The sequence below is a fragment of the Carassius auratus genome, chromosome 15 (genome assembly GCF_003368295.1).
Source record: "Carassius auratus strain Wakin chromosome 15, ASM336829v1, whole genome shotgun sequence".
Classification (NCBI taxonomy): Eukaryota; Metazoa; Chordata; class Actinopteri; order Cypriniformes; family Cyprinidae; genus Carassius; species Carassius auratus.
Window position 1 is genome coordinate 4,934,822 of NC_039257.1, and position 19,924 is coordinate 4,954,745.

The 19,924-nt window shown below is 37.9% G+C and overlaps 1 protein-coding gene across 2 annotated transcripts; it reads left to right on the forward strand.

Moving 5' to 3' along the window:
- Window positions 1-1,287: 1,287 nt before the first annotated feature.
- On the forward strand, window positions 1,288-11,551 carry LOC113114805 (nuclear fragile X mental retardation-interacting protein 2). Of its 2 annotated transcripts, XM_026281845.1 has the most exons (5): window positions 1,584-1,675; window positions 3,737-3,813; window positions 4,612-6,297; window positions 7,739-7,771; window positions 7,987-11,551. In XM_026281845.1, exons 3-5 carry the CDS (start codon window positions 4,812-4,814, stop codon window positions 8,037-8,039), a joined length of 1,572 nt encoding a protein of 523 aa, XP_026137630.1. In that variant the 5' UTR covers window positions 1,584-1,675; window positions 3,737-3,813; window positions 4,612-4,811; the 3' UTR covers window positions 8,040-11,551. The 2 variants fall into 2 exon arrangements, with proteins under 2 accessions (XP_026137629.1, XP_026137630.1); XM_026281844.1 differs by lacking the exon at window positions 3,737-3,813 and having other exon boundaries at window positions 1,288-1,675.
- Window positions 11,552-19,924: the final 8,373 nt, after the last annotated feature.

Consider the following 19,924-nt stretch of genomic DNA (forward strand, 5'->3'; position numbering starts at 1 on the left):
TTTTGATAATGCATTCTCGTTATTAAAAGTTAAAAAAACTGAACCCAAAGATTTGAATGGTAGAGCACACAGCATTTGGTTCAGAGAACACACTTTCCACTCAACAGAATTTTCACCTGAATAAAAGAACTGTCAGAAAGGACTATAAACTATAGAATTAGTCACATACTCATTCCAATTGACTGTCTGCAAATCCTCAGAGAACAAACAGAACCTGCCCCAGATCCACAATCTACCCCCACTCTGCTATTAAACGAGTGTTGGTCTAAAGTGCAACATTCTAGAAGGATAACCGTGCTATCTGTGGTTTATTCTATATCCTTGACCATTGTGAGTTTAAATAGGCAGTCAACATATATTTGATAAGCACTATGAGGTCAGAGGATTAAATGTGCATGCATCAACCAAACTAAACTGCCAATTTATGCCTCCAGCCAAATATACATATAAATGCTACATACAGTGGTTGTTTTATTTGTGCATTAAACTATACAAAACGAAAGTGAACAAATTAGTTCCACTAACTGACCCCTTGACTTGAATGTCACTCACTCACCACACGATTTAAGACATGATTTTCCACTAGCCAACAGTTAATGGTGATTGCTGGGGCTGTGCTAATTATATAGTTTCAACCATCACATACAAAAATATACAAATTTAATTCAGTGGCACGAAAACACATTTAAATTAGTATTTACAATAGCCTACATGTATGTTCACATAGACAAAATATTTTTTCTTACTGACGTATGAAGAACAGATTATATTTTTAAATGCTTACAAAATATATATTTATATTTAAAAATATACACTTCAAAAATATACAAAAAATGGCCAATAATATTTTTTTTTATTACATATGTTATCATAGGTTATACATTAAAATATTTTCAAATATAAATATTGGCTATTTTTTGTATCTTTAGTAATATATTTAAAAACGTTTTTTTGCAATATGGGAACAAATGTCTTTGTATGTATGCATGTATATAGCTTGCTACAGCATCCATAAAATGGATAAAATAAACTACTGTAATTTGTGAGGAACAATTATAATGCTTTAGCGGCTCTTCTTTCTGTGGTCTAAGGAAATCTTTACTGAATTGTAAAAAAAAAAAGGATAACAGAGTTCGGAGATCGTGATTGTTAGTCGATTAAGATTAAATGATTCAAAGATTCGCTGATAAACATGAAGTTGTCGCCACCTACTGGCAGAATGGTACACCAAATTGTGAACCAATAGATTTTACTCACTAAAGCCACTAAAGAATGAAACTTGCCAACAGTACACCAAAGACAGCACTGACACAACAGTCGGTTGATTGCGTAAATTTTCACGACAGCTTCCTGTGGCCTTGACTGGGAAGGTTCCAAGCCTTGCATCGCGACGCACTAAACACCGCCCGCTTCTCTCTGGCACCCCCCAAACGCACTAACGCCGGTGGTGATTGGGCAGTGCAAATGTCTCAACTCCCCTCGTCCACCGAGCACCGGTTGAGCACATTTTGTCACTTGCGCTAACGTTAAATGGAGGAACGTCCCTGCGAAGGGGCATCCGGAGTATATATCAGTCATGGAGCAGAGAACGGCCCTGATCGATCAAACATATCGGTAAACAATGATCAGAACCACCGTAAGTTCCAGAACGAGAAAACGCAGACGAAGAAAACAGGTTGGTGACCAGCAAAGCTCACTGATTTTTCCCCTCTCTCTCTCTCTCTGAACAAGCTTCAAATACATGTCGTAGATTGCTTGTACAGTCATACTGCATTAGTTAAATCAAACGAAGAGCATGCTTTGCTGACTGTACTGTTTGAAATAGTTATATTCAGTGTTAGCTGCATCGCTAGCTAGCGTAAAGGGACATTGACCTTGTGCACAGGTCTCCCAGCACGTATTACACATTTCCCTGACTTCTAATTCATTCGTAAACATAACTCTCAGTTTGGGTCGTTTTTAAAAGGAACGCGGCCGTCAGAGATGCAGGATAGCCTTTAAGCTCTGCCCCGTTGCTGCCACAGCAACACGAACCGGCTCCTGTGGAATGTTCCTGCTCGTATCTTAAGCTTGTTCTGTTATTTCCTGTCCGCCATGATGGACTGCCAAATCTCAAACTTCACAGCTGCCCGTTTCTCGAACAAACCCGAGTATTTCATAATACAATTTCGGGCGATGCGGTCAGCCATGCTAGGTTTTTCTGTCAGAGTCGCTGTTAATGTTGTTTTATGGGTGTCCGTTTGACCATCTTAGCTCGAATAGCGGCCTATTGCTCTTTGACAGTCATGTGAGTGGGCCTGGCATTGAATGGGCTCGCGCTTACCTCCGATTCGAACTCGGCACAAAGTGGCCTGAATAGAATGTGTCGGAAAATTCTATAGCTGCATGGATACAAACGTTCCAGTTCCAAAACCGTAAATGGAAGCAACCGGAAAATCATATAACGTTACGCAAACTGTCAAATGCACGCTTTGAAGGGCAGATTTACAAAATAATAGTAATAAAATAACGACATTTCTGTTGGTTTTATTTTAAAGTGCATTTTCTTTACCCCCTGTAAACTGCATTATTTATACTTTCATTCAACGAAGCTCATGGCGTGAGAACTATCATGTATGTTTGATTTCAATCAAAAGGTGACAAACAGTTTTATTTGTGTGCATTCTCTCCCGTAACTGTGTTGAAATGCACCGCAGGTGAAGGGTTAACTGTTGATATCAAGCTAGTTTGTACGGTTCAGTTGGCTATTGTGGAATACATTGTGTAAAATGTTTCGCGGAGTACACCGCTTCATATCGCTAAAGCTGTTCATAATTGGTCCATAAAAACTCCTAGCGCCTGTTGAAATGTATCTTTGAAGTTGTCACTTTATAAAATCGTTGTGATGTACCAACAAGCACATCTTCCTGTGGCTAATCATTTAGGCTGCCCACTTAGCATGCTAAGCTAGCTGATGACTTGGCCGGTTTGTTGACCTAGTAACGTTACACAAAAACTTGGTTTCAAATAAAGTATTAACATTCATAAACAATTTTGTAAATGATTTAATGTAGTATAAACGTTGCTGACTGCCATGTTGCGATTAACCCACTTCAACGACTGTGACTACCACACAAATGAAAATAGCCCCAGAAGCTGGCATGGCGTTAGACACAAACCACACAAATGTAAGCTCACAAAATCAAAGGAATTTGTTAAAGGGATCTCAGTACTCGGTTTTGAGTTTTTAATTCATTTCGGGATTTTAAGACGTGTCCGCCAATGCTGTAGAACTACCCAAATATGACTGAGTACTCCATTTTGACACGTCATACCTCCGGTTAAAAATAGGGCGATGTCAGACTTGAGCTGTCCGATAAAAGCACACTCGCAAGTGGTGCTCTTTTCATGCCTCATACTTTCTGCCTCAAACACATAGGTCGTTAAGAACCGTTTTAGTGCTCAAACCACTTGTTTAATACGTTACACCCTTGATTTTGGTAGAACATTACCCTGCTGCCTTGTTGATTTAGTTTGTTTACATGGTAATGTAAAAATACAGCTTTTTTCCTCTGTGAATTAATTTGAATCTGTATGCCAGGTTGCCAGAATGGAATTGTTGCTAATGCCAGTCTTATGTTCCTATGAGGACATTCCATCATCTGCCATAAATAGTTTCCATAGAAATCATGAAGTCAAGCAAACAGTCTTATGCACACTTGCCTGACAGAACATTTGTCTTTTTTTTTTTTTTAAGGATATCCAAATATAGTGATCCTGTTGCAGAGGATCCCTCTGGATAACAGACTGTTTTACTGTTAATTCTTGAAAGTAGTAAGCAAAAATAAAGACAATATACTGTTGATTGCAAATTTTAAATTGTGTGTGTGTTAAATATATTTTTGTGTTAAATAACATTGACTGTAGTTTCAAATCAAATTTATTTATATAGCACATATAAATAAATAAATAAATAAAACTTTTGAAATATGTCAAAGAGTCCAGAAAAAACAACCTTTATCAACGATACTAAGGAATGATTCTTGAGAACCAAATCAGAATTTTAGAATGATTTAACAGCATTTTAAAATATATACGAAAATAGTAAACATTTATTTATATTACAATATTTGCTATAATACAAACACATAATGCAGATTTTTTTTCTGTCATGATACAAAAAAAAACAAGTTTCTTTCCTTTTTTCTGAAAATGTTTTGGCAGACCCAGTATGAAAACTGATAATCTCTGATTTCACTTTATTGGCAGAGATGTAATTTGATAAACCAGCTCTGTTCAGATGTAGGTTGGTTATGGCTATCAAATCACAGATATTCCATTTTATACTGGTTTTATTTGGAAGTACACTGAATACCCTCCATGGTTGTTTAATTTGAGTTGACAGTAGACAGCATGTCATCTGCCTGACCCTGGCTTGGTTCCACAGAACATACCTAGTCTAAATATTCCTTGATCTTGTGCAAACATTGGCTAGACTTGACCCGTTCCCTTACTGGAACTTGAGATCTGATCTGGACGTTTGACAAAATTTGTTGGTGCAGTGGATCAATTGATGCAGATTTGCAATTTGCATTCCATATATTTATTGCTTTTTGTTTCTCCTCTGTGCAGAAAATGGCAAAATAAATGGAACTTTGAAGGAGGGAGAGGTGACTCCCGCTTCCTTTAACCCAGAAAGATCCCTGCACCCTGCGAACAGCAATGGCGACAGACACCTGCTAGAAATCAACTTGAAACAGAAGCCCACTAGACGGGCCTTCACCGCTGACTCAACAGGGGACAGAAAAGGTAGAAACACTAGCAGAAACAGCATGGACTTCAAAAATGACAAGTCCTTAACGTTGAACACACTTGAATGCAAAAAAGAGGCTTTGGCTACTCTGAACGGTGTGGTGTCGCTCAATTCTGTACCACTTACCAACGGTTACCCTAGCAAACCCGGAGCTGATAATGACGGCAGCGGCTCTGAGAGTGGATACACTACTCCCAAGAAGCGCCGTGCCCAGAGGAATGGCAAACCCGGGGACAATGTGACTGCTTCTGCCCAGGGAAAAGCCATGCAACAGGGTGGCAAACAAGACCACGGGCCTGTGGCGCCGGACTCGGCCTCTGGCTCTCAGATGGAGAGTGGCAGAACTGGTTCAAAAGTTGAGCTGCACCTAAAAGTCAAGGAACCACCTGCCTTCGCCACCCCACCTCCTCTGCCGATGGCTGAACTTCAGCGTAAAAACTCAGACAGCAAAGCGGCTGGCAAGCGGTTCGAGGATCGCTCCAGCAAGGTTAAAGGGGCTACCTCCGCCAAAGAGGACTCATGGACCTTGTTCAAGCCTCCGCCTGTCTTTCCTGTGGACAATAGTAGCGCTAAGATTGTGCCTAAGATCAGTTATGCAAGCAAAGTGAAGGAGAACCTCAATAAGACTGCCCTAGCTGGCGGGGAGGCTCTCACTCCTGCTCCCCAGGTGCCTGGGAGACCGCCACAGGTCCCCATGTCTGCGGTGAAAACCATCACCTCGGCTAGCTTTACCAACGGTCCCCTTCCAGGGGAAGGGAATGGCTGTCCCCATTTCAGTGCCAGTCCTCTGCTGGCGCCTCCGGCTGTTGCCGCTGAGAATGTAGCATCTCCCCCTAGTAGTGGCACCTCGGCCGTTGGAAGTTCCACGTCCTCTGTGGCTGAGCCCAGGAAGCCCAGTCTGTTCGTTTACCCCGTCACCTCCTCCAATATGCAACTTTCGCTCCCTAGCGGCCGCCAAGCCGATCCCCCTGCTGCTCCGACAAATCAGAAGTCTCTGGGGGACATTTTTCAGAATCAGTGGGGCTTGTCCTTTATCAATGAGCCTAGCGCCGGACCAGAGGGCATGTCGTGCCGCTCAACCGGAAAGGACGTGTCGGTGGAGGTGAGCTTTCAGGGAGGCTATCCTGCTACAGTGGCCACTCAGACTTCCAGTACCTCTCAGAGACCGGATCAACAACCACCCTTCACCAAGGCTCACGAACCAGACAAATGGACTAACGCTCAGAATCTGAGTCGGGGTGTGAGCAGCGGTGCCATGCCGGCAAGCGGGGCCATACCCGAGACCTCTGTCCTCGGCCCAGATGCCCAGAGAGATGAGACGGGGGTTCATGGTGCAATAGTGTTTTGTTCTTCCTCTAAGGACATTTGTGCCGAGCTGCCTCCCACCTCCCCAGCTGCACCTAAGGTGGCTTCGGCCAAGGACCAGGGCCATACTAAGGGCTTTGACAGGAGGTCTAGTTGGGGGTCGTTTGATCTAAAAGCTGCTGTAATTTATCACACTAAAGGTAACTCACTGTTTAAGTTTCTTCTTTAGTACTTTCACTTTACTATGTACTACAAGGATATGCTGTCTTATGAATGTACAATGGAGATGGACTAATACAATAAATGTGACCCTGGACTACAAAACCAGTCATATTAGCATGGGTATATTTGTAGCAATAACCAACAGTACATTGAATGGGTCAAAATTATTGATTTTACTTTTACTCCAAAAATCATTAGGATTTTAAGTAATGATCATGTTGCATGAAGATATTTTTTTAATTCCTTATCTTTAAATATATAAATACTGAATTTTTGACAACTTTAAAGGTGCTTCGGTCATCACATGTTTGAGTCCTGGCTTGTGGACCTTTCTTGATCCCATCAACACTCTTTTCCCTACTTCACTTCCTGTCTCATTACTGTCCTATCAATAAAAAGTCAAAAACACCAAAAATAAATCTTTAAAAACTGTAATTATCTGAAAAGACATAATACAAGTAATATAATTTCTGGGACAATTATAGACATACCAATTAGCAGTGCTAGGTAAAAAACTTACAAAATGTAGTCCGTTACTGATTACAAATTACAGGACAAATGTTTTTGTTATTAACGGCCTGGATTACACGCATTAAGTAATGCAGTCTTTAGTAATGCGGTTTATCACACAGATTTGAATGGGATTATTGTGTACCATGTTGATTAAACAAAAAAGAAAATATATTCATTCTTTATCAACATCATGGAATCATTAAACATTACATTACAGCAGGGTTTCTCAAACTCATTTAGAACTCTTTCATTTAGAAAGGAAAATTTAAAAGGAAAAAAAATAAGAATTGAAGTGAATCAATAAATTAATTCACTGAATCACTAAATTCACTAAATTATTAATTCACTGACATTGTGTGAGTAATCATGTAACCCATAAAAAATATCTGTAATCTGATTATGATCATTTTAAAACCTAATATAATCTAGTATTTTTTGGGGGGTGGGGGGATTCTGATTACGTGATGCAGATTATATGTAATCAGTTTCTACCCAGCACTGCTGATTGGTGCCATTATGATCAACCCAATTTAAACGTGTAAATGTGAGTAAAAAATAAATTGTTCAAACTAATTATCAGTCTATCTCTAATGTACAAAAAAGTTTGTCTGGTGCAGATAAATTGGTTTAGTCTACTTAAGTTGTTATTTGGCCTTCTCAAATTAGAATAAGGTTGTTACTCTAATATATATATATATATATATATATATATATATATATATATATATATATATATATATAATGTTATTTCCGTGTGGTTATATAAAGCAACAAGACAGCTTTATATTTTGAAGCTATTCTGTTAGTGTGAGTTTCTTTCAAGTTAAATAAAAAGGACCGATCTTGATTGAATCATAGCTGTACTTGTTTATTTTTACACTAAACTTTCATCTCTCTTCATTGCAGAAATGGAATATTTTTTGAATTTGCAAAAACAAGGTAAGCTGCCATTCACCTCTTTGTGTTTGTTGACATATTTATAGAGCACTCCTATCTCAGCATGTGATTATTAAACCCTTCAATGATTCAGCATTTAGATACTGCAACCCAATGCCCCATCTGCTCACATCCCTCAACCCTTCCCATATCATTTTTGTTTGTGGTTTTAGAGTTCCCAGCTCTCACCTACATTCCTCTTTCTCACATTCTCGCAGATCCAAATCGAGTAGTCCTCTACAGTGAGTCATGGGACGGACCTGCTCAGTGAAGCTGTGTCTGAACACTATATCTCAGATGAACTCTGCTGCAAAAAGATGCGCTTGAGGAACATGGCTGATGCCTCGAAGCATCCTGAATCAGAACTAATCCAATGGTTTAGAAAGGACCTTGTTACCCGTCAGCAGTCAAGACTGAGCGCAGAGGAACAGGGTGCGCTTGGGGAAAAACGGGGTTAGCTGGTTTTAGAATATTAGAATGGAAGAACAGGAGCTGTGGAACTCAACTCTAATACGGATATGTTGCTGAAGACAATTTCATTGACTTTGGGGACATACAACTCACTCGTCAAACACTCATGATAACCCTATCATGACATTTGGTTGGGCGGAAGCTTCTCCTTTAAGTACTCACAGACCTAAGAGAGTGTCCAGGAGGAAAGCGTGTCACCATGTGTGCCCTCTTGAATTCAAATAATCATGTAGTGGTCACATTGAATTCATCTGGGCACAGAACCGAAGAGTGTCACTCTACAACGAATCAACATACTGTGGCCAGAGGAACTATTTTCGTTTTTGGAGATTCAGGGGAATCAAACTCCATTTATGTGTGGAGGGGCGGTTAGTTCAAGCCTTTGGGAATAAATAATTGTCTTAATTTAATTTCTGGCCCAAGTTTGGGTCAGTCCTGTTAGTGATGTCTCTCCACTTCGTTTGTTTGTTTTTTTTTATTCCTTCCTTTTTTCTTTTCTTTGAAATACTTAAAAACTCCCAGGGCAGGTTATGAGGTACACTCGGATTGGGAACCACCCGCCCTGTAGTGTGCATGTGCAGTATGCTGCTCCGTGCGTCCTCTTTCGGAAGAGTTCAAAGTGCTATCGTCCAATGGTCTTACTGTCGTCTCTTCACGCCTCTGTCACCTGACAGCCGTTCGAGTGTCTTGCTCATTGTGTGAATGTGTAAACGGAGAGAGGAGATCACGCTATACTCTTTTATCTTGAGTGTTTTATGTTTTTAATTCTCAAGTAGCAGTTAGAACCCAGAACTAATCGCTAAGATGTGCCACACCACAGAGTTGCTTTAGCTTCAATGCTATAGGTACATTATGGAGGCTTTAGTTCACTTCGGTTAAGTTCTGTAGAGCTGCTCTTTGGAATAGGATTCCGAACAGAAGCGACTACGTTTGCTTCATTTTGGACTACACTGCAATTTAGAGGGAACCTAGAGAGCAGTCGCTGGCGAACCATCCAGACTTTTTATTTCACTCAAGAGACTAGAAGCCCCTAGTGTTTTTTTATTTTCTTTTTTATTAAGCACCACAATCACACTTTTATGCTTTTTATTTCTTATGTTTTTATTTGTACCTGTGTTTCCATGCTTATCGGTTAAGCGCTTGCTTGAGCCTCATCAGTAGAACCGCCGTTAACAGGTATTCTGCCGTTGTGTAAATGTTCCTCTTTTTTTTTTAAATGTCAGAAAATGTATTCTAAAGCTACAGTCTATCCTCTTGTTTGATCATTTCACAGATTAATTGATTTATAAGAATCAGTAGCACTTTACGTATTATGTTCTTGAATTGTATTTCCTTAAACATTGACATATCAGTACATATTTGAAATTCTAGTAATTAATCATAGGCTACTAACTTTTAACCTCTACCTAAGGACCGTCGGTCCACAATCTCAAAAGAAAATAAATATAAACAAAAGAAAATGTAAAATAAAAAAAAGAGAAAAAGGAAAGAAAATAAAACAAAAAGACACTCAGGTAGAATTAGGGCAGTGTTCTATCTAACAAAAAAAACGCACCAACAGTGTTATTGCCAAATATGAAAAGAACATCCCATGTTTGTACCAGCTGTTTTTTAAATTGTAACCTTTTGAGGGATTTAATTTTTGACTGAAAGCCAATGCTTGCGTCTTTACAGGTATCATTTGGCATCGATGTGTTCTGTACATGACCATGAAACACTGCCAGGTGAAAAGATTCAAGTACACATGGAAGACGTTAACCACACTACGTATCTGTATGTCTTTCCTTTTGCCAGAGTTTGTTTTTCTTTTCTTCCATGTTTTAAATGCAGCATGTAATGGTTTCCAATGTGGTCTGTCTTCAGAAAACGTGGGATGTTTCATGATCGTCCTTAATCCGTTTCTGTTCTAGAGGTATCCGACATCTGTTCCATGTTTCGGTTCAAAAGATATTGCAGCTGTCGATGAAACCGATGTAAGGTTGTTCAATTCTGCTTCATCTTTTCTAATTCCGTTTGGATTCCACTTTAAAGCTTTGTGCAATGTAGAGAAATCCTGCGATTGATAATTAGCCCGTTCCTTGGATTTTCAGATGCACATCTATTCATGGCTTCAGTTGAGTTTTATTGTAGTTATCTAAATTTTGTCTTTAAACAACTCGCAGAGCTGTTGTTTTTTTTTTTTTTTTTTTTGATATCCAAGGGATTTGCTTAAGGAGTTACTGATGTAGGCATAATTTATAACCATCTGTCATTACATTAAGTTAATTCTGAAATACCTCTGTGAACATGCATTGTCCCGGTATCCCTATTTCCTCTTAAAGGGATCGTTCACATAAAAATGAAGATCCTGTCATCATTCACTCAACCTCATGTCTTTCCAAAGACTTTCTGACCCTGTCCCAAAATATAGTGAATGTCTTGTCTGCTTCAGACCTGACTGTATAGATGAAAACCGTTTAATCCGGTTAGGAATAACGTGAGGGTGAGTAAATTTTGGCAGAATTCAGATTTTGGGTGAGCTGTCTCCCTAACTCAGTTACGTTTTTGTAAACGCGGTCAGCAGAATGAACTGAACCTGGCCTTTGTTTAAAAAAAAAAAAACTCAACTCCAGGGGTCAAATGCACATATTGAGGTTCTATGCACAGAATGCAAACAGAACAGAGTTTATATTTCGGGGGGTTGCACATTAGCTTAATTTCCTCAATTTAAATAAGCACTTACTACCCCACAAATTCTATAATTGCAATATAAATTATTTACATACATCTTAAATAGCTCCCCTTAGTGTTTAAAGCAATGAGAGCACGTACGGATGGGGAAAAGGGTTCAGAGATACTTAAATGCTGTGATTGCGAAATCTGTACCGAGAAAATGCATCTTTGTTGGCATATTAAAATTTCACCTGTTTTCTTGTTGTGTGAATGATTCTTGTCCTGTCCTCATAACTCAACTGTCTTTTGCGTGTGGATGCATATGTGTGTGTTTGTGTGCAAGCATGTGTATTTGTCTTCATTCATACGCTCAATTATATGCAAAGTTAATATTGTGAACTTTTTCAAGTTCAGGGTGCCTGTGTTAAGCGATATATTAAACGGAAACACATCAGAACATGAAAAAACTGCTTTTCCCCCTCCCCACACCCCCACCACCCCCCAACTATCTTCAGTTGTGCCATGTTTTGACTGTTAAAAGTTTTAATTAATATTTCATTTTATGTTGCTCTCTCTGAATTTCCTACAGTGGATATGAAGAGGGAGTTACATTATGTCTCAAGAATCTTTGTCACTGCTAATAAACTTGTTGAAAAAGAACTTGTTCTCTGAGTCTTCTTCTGAGTGTCTACTGTTAAACTTTAGGGTAGGCTTGATCAGGCCTAATGTTGATTGCTCAAATTTCATTTTGACCCTCATTTCAGAAACCGGAAAATCCTAACTACAGTGAATTACTTACAATGGAGGTGAATGGGGCAATCCTTACCTTAAATACCTTAAAACAAAACCATAATGCGCCAAATGGCAAAATAATGATTTAAAACCGATCAAATAATGCATGATTGTTTAATAAAAATGAATGTAAAGGCTTTAATAAAACTGCAAGCTGCACAATCCTCCAGAAACTGGCTCCAATACACTTCCATTGTAAATGCCTCTCAGTAGCTTGATTTTATAAAGTATATTTTATCCTTAATCACTATGCCACTAATGCTATTTGGATCGTTCTTAACTTGTATAAAACTCAGTGTATTTATGTGGGCTATAATAGTAATAACCATACCTGACCTGCTCTTTGGATTTACAGCAACACACCCCACTTTCTATTTCCTCCTTCCTCTTTATAATCCTGATTTACTGTTATTATAGCATTATAAACAGGACACACTGAACCTGTGTTTTCCCAGGGAAAGTCCCAGCACCCCTCTGGCGTCTCTGAGCTGGCACTGCTGTAAAGGTGAGTCAAGGGAAGAGAATGCTGAGGGTGAGGTGTTTATTAAGGACATCAGAACGAGTGTGGTAGCATGTCTTAAACTAAATAGTGGTCATTTAATCATTGGCTATTTATTATTAGTTGATATTTCATGCACTCTAAATGTAGACACCTGTCCATTTTAACTACTGCCTCACGTTAAACTTTATTAAAGTGCATTATAATTATTATATATGTGCGTCCAATGCATTATTCAGGAATAGGGCTTTAGAAGTGTAACACTAGATGTCGCTGTTGCCCGTCTTAAAGTAAAAGGTAAGTCCATAAGCCACCATCAAGAGTGTGAAGTGTACTACAAGACGATTAATGGAAGACAAATAAGCTTACGTACAGAAATCCCCCTAAGCGTATGCAAAAACATTCAGCCATATACTCAAGTGGAAATACTTGTCTAATTCAGTCATGCTATAATTGATCTTGAAAATATTGGATGAACTTGGTTAACAAGTAATCTTACTGAGTTCTAGAATATATTTACTGTATTAAATTCATTGTTCTTTCATATTTTTTTACCACTGTAATGGTTCTAAGACTTACATATTCTCAAAATGAAAAGTTTAGAAGAATAAGATGAATCACATTGTTTTGCTTTAAATCACATTTGAAGGTCATTATTAGTATTATTTTTGTATTATAACAGTGTCAGAAACAGATACAGAGAATCAGGGCAAAATCGTGGGATAGAAATAACATTAAGGAATAAAATATTTGCTTTTTTACTATCTGCTCCAAAAAAATTTACATTAGATTTAAACTGTTTTTGCTCACTATATCCACTATATTATCCAGAACAAAGATGCCTGTGGACAGAAAAGACCAGAATGATCTTGATTCACATGCCTATAGGGAAAATCCACTACGAAATATGTTAATGATAAATGCATGAACCCCCCAGGGGTCCTGACGTGTTCTAGCATCTCCTGTGAAGATCTGCAGATGATAAAAGCAGAACATAACACTTCAGTCCTTCATTTCTAATAATACCATTAAACATCACACAAACCCACTTGCATCAAAACAGCACTCCATATTTGGACCGTGACTGACACATCTAATAAAAGCAGAGCGTGCATGCTTCCTCCAAAGTGGTAGAATTGTCGCAAACGGCAGTGATTTCAGTCCCCCCCCCCCTGTCCCCCGCCAGAAATATGCCCAAGACGGGAGAGTAAAAATAGAAGGCAGAAAGAATCCTTGTGCTTTAAATAGAGCTGACTCTCAGAGTATGAGGTCAGTGCCACTGAATGTCTTTGTAGGCTCTATTCTATGCTTCTGTGACTAAAGCCAAGCAGATACTGCTCTCTTTCTCTGTGCCACAGGCTGATCAACAATGCTTCAGTCTCTCACCAGTGTAACACTTGCAGTCTTAGTCACTATGTACACAGTACCACTGTGATGTGTGGCGAGCACACAGCGTTTCGCTCTGAAAGAAGGCCTGAAGGCTTCTGTGACTGTAGCTGCATGAACGGCTGAACGACATTTTTTCATTATACAACCTGATTTTGCAATTAAAACTTGTACCTAGAGTATTGGATTCATTAAATCCAATCATGAATAATTTACATACACCTAATAATAAAAAATAAAAAAATACATTACTTCCATGACATTCCTCATGTGGTCTTTTCATTGTTTTCGAGCCATGTATGAATTATGTTCTTTTGTTCCACTCTGTTATCTTTACTACGTTATGTTTGAATGAGTTACTGTAAATGTACAATAGGAGGCCGCAAGATCGTGTACACACCATAAAACATGAAACTGGGTCCCTGCCTGACCTCAACAGGATGGGATCAAATCCTTGCAGCCAGTCTCCAACTTCCGTGGAAATCCTTCCCATGGGAGTGTAAGCAGTTATAGCAACAAATGGATGAGCAGTTTCTTATTAATGCCAATGGCTTTGAAATTAAGTGTTCAGCAAGTTCATTTGGGAGGGGTGTTTGGGTGTCTACTTACTTTTGACAGTGTTGTGTAGCTTAGGACGGTTGATGGGCAATATTATGGACACATTGCAATTTATTAACATGGTCACACTGTGCTTACTAATTTGCTGCTTATTATTAGTTAGTAAGGTAGTTGTTAAGTTTAAGTAGGATTTGTGATGTCAGAACATGTGCTTTATGAGTACTAATAAAGAACAACTAGTTAATAGTAAGAATTGGTCCCTATATTAAAGTGTTATACCATTACCACTTCCGAATATCTCAATAATTGAGGTTATCAGCTGAACTATGATTCTGATTGAGCACGTGGTGCACATCATTTCAGAGAATCACAAACATATAGCGCGATCAGTGAAGTCTGACTCTTGAATAAATAACTCTTATGAGACGGTTCTTTTTAGTAAATCAAAACAAAGCAACCAATGTAGTACAATTCGTGACTGAATGATTATCATGAGTCAGTTTTGTAGTCAAGCAGTCACATTAGGCATTAACTTGCGGTTTTCTAAATGTGGAAATTCCATATTGTTTTTATACACAGTTTTATATGACCTAAAACATACAGAAACGTAATGTTTTAAGGAGGGAAAACACTCCTATTTTGGGAGGTTTCATCAGATTTAGCTCACTTCTGGATTCAAATCTGTCTCTAAAATATGGTTAAGAAGGTACACACACAGAGCTCATATAACTTGAATTAGTAGCTGTTATGAAACAATATGCAGTTATCATGAGATGTGCCAGTATTATGAAATATGTTACTACATTTTTCTTTGTTTAGTGTTGTTGAGTAGTATCATGCCAATTGTTGGACTGCATAACAGGATGTGTTTCCAACACTGTCCACATGCTTTCAAGGTCAGGATTAGATTTAGAGCATGTAGTAAAGCCATCGCACCATATGAACGTTAAGATGATAGCACTTTTTTTTTTTTCTGCTACCTCCATTTTTTACAGATTTCACACTGTGATAGTACATTCAACAGCTTCAGATTCTCTCATGCCTCATATGTCCTACCAATATTTTAATTTAAAATATGTCTGTTTTAACTTCACATCCTGAGTAGGTGGCACAAATTTTCAGACCACCAACTCTGAAGGTCATTAAATCATATAGCAAACCCCTTTTTTAAGAATAATATTTAATTGCATTTATTATTGAAATTATGAAACTTCAACTCTTTTTTTCCAAATATTTATTCCATACATGTGTTAAAATATTGATGGAACTTGCAATCTATTCGATAATGCGATTTCCAACTCTAATAATGATGCACCAATTATTTGGATGATTATATCCAACGAGCTACTCCGTTTTCTGATGTGTTTTCTTTTGCATGCTCAGGACCATCTGTTTTCTGCCCCAATTACATGATACTATGGTGTGCCTGGAGTTTTTCAGCGCTACATTCCTGCAGCTTCCCATCCACAGTGCCCCAAGCAGTACTCACTGTCAATGCCAGGGCCTAATTAGGACACAGAATCTCTGTGCAGAGAATGCCTGGGTTATCCTCAACCATTCAGTAAATCCTTGTAGCAGGAGAATTTCACTATATCATTGTCCACTATTAGATTTATGTGGGTACAAGCTTAGATATTATGGGATATGGTATAGTGCAATGTTTTTCCTTTGCATCCTTCATTCATTCAACAGGATGTGAACTGAATATCTCAGTGTGTCTGAGTAGCTGGTCAAACTGAACGAACAATGAAAAATGCATGTTATTGAATTATTGATCATGCATGTGTATGAGCTATATGAGCTATATTAATGACATTCAGCCACTTTTTGCACTCTAGTGATAATGTATATCTTAGTCAATATGTCAAACCTTGCACTTAGTAACACAAAGTTTTAGCCCTCAAAAAGAGAAAATGGAAAACTTAGAAAAATATGATTGAAATTATGTATTAGGCAGGATAAAAGGAGCCTATCAAGTAAGTGTTTCTACAGTGGCATCAGAAAACTTTTGTATCCATGCCAGCAGGTGTCAGTATGAAGTCTAAGCTCTCAGTTATATCGGCCAGCAAAACATTGATCATCTCTACAATACTTTTATTAATGGGACATAATCACAGAGTGCATGCATCTTTAAAATGCTTGTTTGTTGAACGGACTTGATCATCTATTCAGAATACAAGTAAAAATAGGTTTACCTTACTGGTTGATGCTGTGTGCTGCATTGTGCTTGCAAAGAAACACGCGAGTGTACAAGTGTATTTTCTTGGCACAAACAAACATCAAACAGCTATCTCATGCATTCAGAATGTCCAAAATGGGTTGTGTTGGTTGCCTGAGAACCTCTCATCAAAACCCATGGACTCAAATGCTTATATAAAGAATTATCACTCCTGCCGTTATGACAAAACATTTGTTATCTTCCTCCTTCATTACTTCATCAATAACCCACCAGCTTAAAAGTTATTTGTGGCTGAGATGCATTCACCTAGGAACATCCATGCATTTGTCTCAGTCTCTAAGACCCTAGTCTGGAAGTTTATTGCTTTTGAAAATGCACAAAATAAATCTATTCAAAACAGGTTTTTTTTCTGCTGTGAAAGCTTAATAAGGTGAGGCTGGACATGTCCCATTCATCAGTGTACCCAATAATTGGTTTTCAGTAACAGCATGCAACCTAAGAAATTGCTGTATATATACAGTAAAAATCAGCAGGGTTCCTCTATATTGCTTTTAATCCAGTTAATCAGTGCTCAGATGCTGTTATGAACTCTCAACCCTAAAATATTAATTACAATCCAGTGGTTAAAGGGATACCCAAAAAATTACAATTGTGCCATAATTTACTCACTCTCATGTTGTTTTCAAACCTGCATGACTTACTGTCTTCTGTAGAACACGCACACACACACCACAGAATATTTTGAAGAATGTTGGTAACTAAACAGTTTTCATTGGCTTACATTGTTTGCGTAAAATATACAATAAGTCATTGGTTATCAACACTCTATGAAATATATTCTTACTCAACAGAATAACAAATCACAGAATTAAAATTTCTGATGGACTATTTCTAAATTATGGAAAACCACCTTTAGTATAGGTTCTGCCAGCTAAGACCAGACTGTTTCATTTGTTAGCAGCATTTAATTGCAGGTATCACAAAAATGTCCTTTATTGTCCAGGTCTATGTGTTTGCATTCATAATGAAGTCTCATTTTGAAGAGACAGAAGGATAGTAAAAAAAAATTAAGATAATAATAGTTTCATTGTTTTGTTTGTATATCTTGCAGTGTAAATTAATTAACACAAATATATCTTACTGTGAAGCTTTCAGGGTCACGGATCAATTGTTGAACAGACAGTGATCAGTTAATTCATGCACATTGTGACTAAGAAGAATGAACTAAATCCCTGGAAGTTTTCATGTGCCATATGCTGCCTGATGAAAAGATGAAACGCTGAGAAAGATGAGACAGGATGCAGAATACAGGCATCATCATAATAGTCTGTAATTGAAATATTACATTAATAATATCTGAAAGCTTTGTTCATGTCGCTGTCATGACGCTGCTTTCATGAAAAGACACATTTTAAGGATTCTAACCAGACCAATAGACCTCAGTCAGGGCAGCGCCATATTTAACTTTTGCCAGGAGTGAAAATGAGGCTGTCAGGGATAGAAGTATAAGTACGCTTTAATTAATAATTAAAGAAAATGTAGTCAAACTCCATACAACAGTTTGGAAAGTTTTTAGTCTTGACTCATTTTGATCCACGTTAAATTCATATGACATCTAGGGATGTGGTGATTTATTTATATAGATTATATGTGTGTGCAGTGCAAATTCAGCACAGTAATTTCAACCGAAAAGATGTGAAGTCATTGTGGATGATGCCTTGTCATTATTGATTAAAACAATGCAGCTGCAACATTTTCAGACAGAACAGTGTCCAAATAAATGGGGACTGATTTAGGCCTGTATTTTTTTATTTTTTTAGAGACAGTTAGCATCCTCCCTCTGGTGCAGGCGGACGCAATGTAGAGCACGTCCCACTCATCCATAAGAACTAGGCCTGCACTTAAAGGAGGGCACCAATTTATTTTGGACCTTGACAAGAGGATTAATTATTCTGTTCAATATATTTCCAGTGGTTAATTAGACACGTACAACAGTCACTCTTTCTGGAAGATTCTGCAGCTGATTGCTTTACTTTAGTGTCTTCATTTAATGCCCTGGTGGTTAAATTCCAGGAACTTATAACACTTACATATAGCAGCATCAAACTGCCATAAAAGCAGAATAAACCAGGTCTATAACCTCATTCAACCACTATGCTATTAAATAACTGTTGAAAATTACTCAAAGATTCTGAGTTTCCGTGGATCCATGGCTGAGTTAATGCTTAAACAGAGCTTTAAGTTATATAAGGAATAAACACGTCATGTGCATGGTTCAGTACACTGCTGGTGCTGTGAGAGCCAGCTGAGATGAAGCATTTATCCTCAAGCAAACACATAAGAGTTGAGGTCAAAGGTGTGGAATGTACAGCTGTACCCTCTAAACTGCTAAAGTCAACTTGATTAAGTTTCCAAGTCTCATAATCAAGCCTACTTTTATTTTTAGTTTTTAAGTCAAATGTACGTGTAGGCTGATTTATTAAATAATTTTACCTAATATTAAAATTTTAGAGGATGCTGGGGCTAGTTGTCACAATTTGTACTCCAGTGAATAATTATCATGTTGTCAACTGATGTATAGATACATACCTAAGCAAAAATAATAAAAAAAAAAAAGTTTGACACATTGACCAAACAGTGGGGATAGTGATAATAAACAGTAAATCAATTACTTAACATGAAACAGCAAAACAATTACGTTATATACAAAAAGAGGTTACACTTTATTTTAAGGTGCCATTGTTACAGTGTAATTATACACTTAAGGACTGAGTAATATTAATTAACGATATGTACTTACTATATGGTTGGGTTTAGGATTAGGGTTTGTCTTAAGGTTATTAATTATGCATATTTTATTGTTATTATAATAGTAACATGTAAGGTGTAACAAGAACACCATAAAATAAAGTGTTACCAAAAAGTGTCTTTTTTTTTTTTTTTGGCCAACAGAAATTGTAGTTGAAACATTGTAGACAAATGTCATTCTCAAAAGGAGACAACGTTTATTAAAAAATAAAAAAATAAAAAAATAAAATAAACAAACATTCAATAAACATTCTCACGTTTATAGATGTGTTGACCATTAATGGTGAGAAATTGGCTCCGCGATAATGTAAACATTTCTCATTATGAACAAATTATAAGTATTCCCATATAGACTTTTCGAAAATAAACTTTACACTTTATCTTTCAAAGTTAAACATATTTTAATGTACTGTAACAACAAACTATAAACTTTGTAAACTGTATAACATATTGCTATAATATACATTGTATAATGTTTGACCGTGCTTGTTACTGTGCATTTTTCCTTCGATTTGAAAAACGATTGGACAGCGAATCATAGCACTCCTTTCAGACAAGTGACTCACTTCAATGGCAGGTGCTAATTGGATGGCACGTCTCGCGTAATAGCGCTGTGTAAGTGGGGCCGCTCGCTCTCCATTTCGGCTCCAAACCTCCGTAGACTCTCACTGTCTTTTACAGTATCGCGTAGCCGTAATGGCGCTAGTTTCCACATGCAACAAGGGCCTGTTTATTATGGCTGGACCGCGGTCTCTTCCTCTCGTCCGCTGATTGGCTGTGCTACTACCGAGGCGGAACGCGATTGGCTCAG

Excerpts from the sequence above, each read along its gene's own strand:
- LOC113114805 (XM_026281844.1), top strand. The coding sequence starts at position 1,531 with ATGGAGGAACGTCCCTGCGAAGGGGCATCCGGAGTATATATCAGTCAT. Across the intron at positions 1,676-4,611 it reads AACGCAGACGAAGAAAACAG|AAAATGGCAAAATAAATGGA; the intron begins GTTGGTGACCAG and ends TCCTCTGTGCAG. Across the intron at positions 7,772-7,986 it reads TTTGAATTTGCAAAAACAAG|ATCCAAATCGAGTAGTCCTC; the intron begins GTAAGCTGCCAT and ends ACATTCTCGCAG.